At 36.2% G+C, this 2,918-nt stretch overlaps 1 protein-coding gene across 1 annotated transcript in view; it reads right to left on the minus strand.

The window, feature by feature from the left end:
• LOC109823741 (serine/arginine-rich splicing factor 4-like) overlaps positions 274 to 2,918 on the minus strand; it is a 12,107-nt gene continuing 9,462 nt past the window's right edge. The window contains 5 exon segments of the mRNA XM_020390104.1: positions 274 to 1,189; positions 1,338 to 1,413; positions 1,490 to 1,648; positions 1,752 to 2,180; positions 2,500 to 2,918. The exon segment at positions 2,500 to 2,918 is cut by the window's right edge and continues 5 nt beyond it. Of these exon segments, the coding sequence (XP_020245693.1) occupies positions 2,625 to 2,918 (294 nt within the window). The 3' untranslated portion in view covers positions 274 to 1,189; positions 1,338 to 1,413; positions 1,490 to 1,648; positions 1,752 to 2,180; positions 2,500 to 2,624.

Raw genomic sequence — 2,918 nt, forward strand, 5'->3', positions numbered from 1 at the left:
AGAAAGAATGAATTATAAGCCACTCATTTGCCAAACACGCTACTATTGAAAATGGATTATAATCCACTAAATTTACCAAAACGCTTTTGGATCATAATCCATCTAAGCTTATAAGTTGGGGATTATAAGCCAAATGGATCCCAAACATGCTCTTAACGTGTGCAATGCAAACAGTTGGTGCCTCTTAATTTAGATGATTGAATGCCTCTGTTTTTCTCAACAAACACAAACACAAGTTGTACAAACAAAAAGAAAGGGGAAATAAACATTTGCTTTAACAATCTACCTTTATACACAAGTGCTTAGGGTAATGTACAAAAGTGAAGCTGCCAAAAAACGTTCTCTCTTATTGTCAAATCATTCATGATACAATTTCTACACGCTTACATCTCTGTTTCCTCTTCTCAGAAAATATGACGTAAAAGTTTTCACTCTTCCAGCTTTCCTACCTTAGAATGTCTAACAGTCATATAGAAAACCTTACGGCTATGGAATCAACCATAAACAGAATATTCCAAATTACATGTGTGATCGATGTATTATCAACGGATGAGATTACACGGGCATACTAGTCACTAAGAGGCAATGATGCAAGCCTCACTTACAGATGAAACCATCGACCTTGTCCGAAAAAAAACTGGGGACAAATCATGATACGACCACTCACTTCATATGTTTGTCCAAACGGACAGTTCGAACACTTATAAACCATCAAAAATGTTGAGGTCTAGTTCACGTCAAAAGATCAATATCCGGAATTGAGCAACACACCGACACAGATGGCAAATGTGGTCCTCAAGGTGATGTACCATTCACCTGTTAATACTTAATAAGCTTGACCTTGTTGGTGATTTGATTCTAAGCCTGGCCAACAAAGATGTGATCTGAAGGGATATTAGTTTTATTTATTTCTCATACCAACTGGTATAAGCAAGGAATTAAATCATCAGCAGCTTAAATAGCAAACAGTTTAGATAAGCTCATAAAGAATTATGAAACTTGACAACTAAAGCTTCTTTAATGGTTCAACAAATTCTGACACTGTTTTAATAAGCATTCAATTAGCATTCAATAAACCATAACTCTTAATAGACTACATGCCAACTATCTGCAGCTTGAAGTCATCACTTTGAATTCATCAGCACCCTTCATATATCTAGTACAGATTTAAGTGCAAGAGACCAAACCACTTGAAAAGAAAAAAGAAGTTATCAATCAGCAATCATGTAAATTTCAATACTAGAGAAAATAAATTCAGCTGAATGGTAAAAAAAATGTAAAGCTAAAATAAGATCAGCTATAGGGTAAAAAATGTGAAGCTATCTCTATCAACATACCTATTACTATATGTGTCCTTGTCTTCTGGTTAATCAGAAAGATTAACTACTCCCACATTCAGCCACTCTTTTGCACCTGAGAGAACATTGTAATTATGGATCACCGACGTACAAAGGTATATGGTAGTGCGAATAAGTTTTCATGTTGTAACCTTGCGGCTCGTGACTAAGCACACTGAAAGTGAGGATTCAAGCCAAAACCAAATGACGGTAAACATAATCATATCCTTTCCTGATACTGGGCCTCGAAATGTTTTACAGGATCTAGAAGTATTTTGCATGAAGAGATGCTCTGGCGATATATATGCAATCTAGTCAAAGAAATGTCTGTGCATCAAAATTACGTGACTAAACAATATTGACATGTTGCAAAGAATATGGCAAAAAATCCCCCTTGAGTTTTGTTATACTTACAATGAAATCTGCTTCAGCCTCTGACCGGCTTCTACATGCTGACTAGTATCACAGACATATTAATAGAGCAACATCACAGAATACCACAACATTGAGTGCTCTAAATTTTTATTTGAAGAAAGCACGTTAGGGTATATGACATTGTCTTCGCCAAGAAATGTTAAATTTGATAAGAAATATAGACTTTTGCACCGAGAAGCCTACATCCTGCAACATAACTTCCAGTCTCGTCCATATGAAAATGCTAGCAGCATAGTTTCCAAGATGTATTTCCTAGAATGATACGTAGGGCCATAAAACAGAGTTGAGAACCATAAAACAGAGAAGAGTCCTCATGAAAAACCAAAATGTGGAGGACCACTACGAATGCTGATCACTTGTAAGTTTTACAGAAAGCAGCCACTTCACATTGGCTCTCATAGTATAATCCTGATTGACGAAGACAGACGATAAGTTCATACATATAAAGAAAATATTGATGAGACATAGGGTGTTTCTTCCAAAGGATAAAAACAGTAAATTCGTAATTCACCTGAAAAGTAAGAAGAATAATGATCATAATTGACTACAACAAGAAACGAGATTTCACATGAAAAGAGCCACTCAATCTAATGGGATACCTCTAATTGATTGTAAGCTAAAAAGTTTCTCTAAGCAACAATATATTTTCGAAAAAGCAACTCCAAATAGCTCTCATACGTATCAGGAGTCACTACAATATCAGTTTAGAGCATTTAAATTCTTTTACCTGGCGATAAAATCATAATGGAATGCCTAATATATAGCCATTATCAAAATTACTGCTTCTGAGCAGCCATACAGCATAACATTTCATTCATGTTATCCCCAACCATAGGCATAGAGCATATCATTTCATTCATGCTGTCCCCAGCCACTACTGCTTCTAATATACCTGTCCATAATACCAAATTCTTTGTTCTGTAGAAGTCGCCTGGCATAATTCTCAGTAGAAATTGGACCCTTTTTTAAACGTCTGTAATACATCATTTCCCATGGCCACAACCTAGCAGCACCGAAATGCCCCTCTACAGATATGCCTGACTCGCCTTTCTCAGGTGCTGGAAGTCCATAGTGTTTCAGAGCCAAGATCATTTCCTCTATTGTAATTCCAGATGAATTCCTTCTATCAGAACCAACTGCAATCTG

Source organism: Asparagus officinalis, chromosome 9 (genome assembly GCF_001876935.1).
Source record: "Asparagus officinalis chromosome 9, Aspof.V1, whole genome shotgun sequence".
Lineage (NCBI taxonomy): Eukaryota > Viridiplantae > Streptophyta > Magnoliopsida > Asparagales > Asparagaceae > Asparagus > Asparagus officinalis.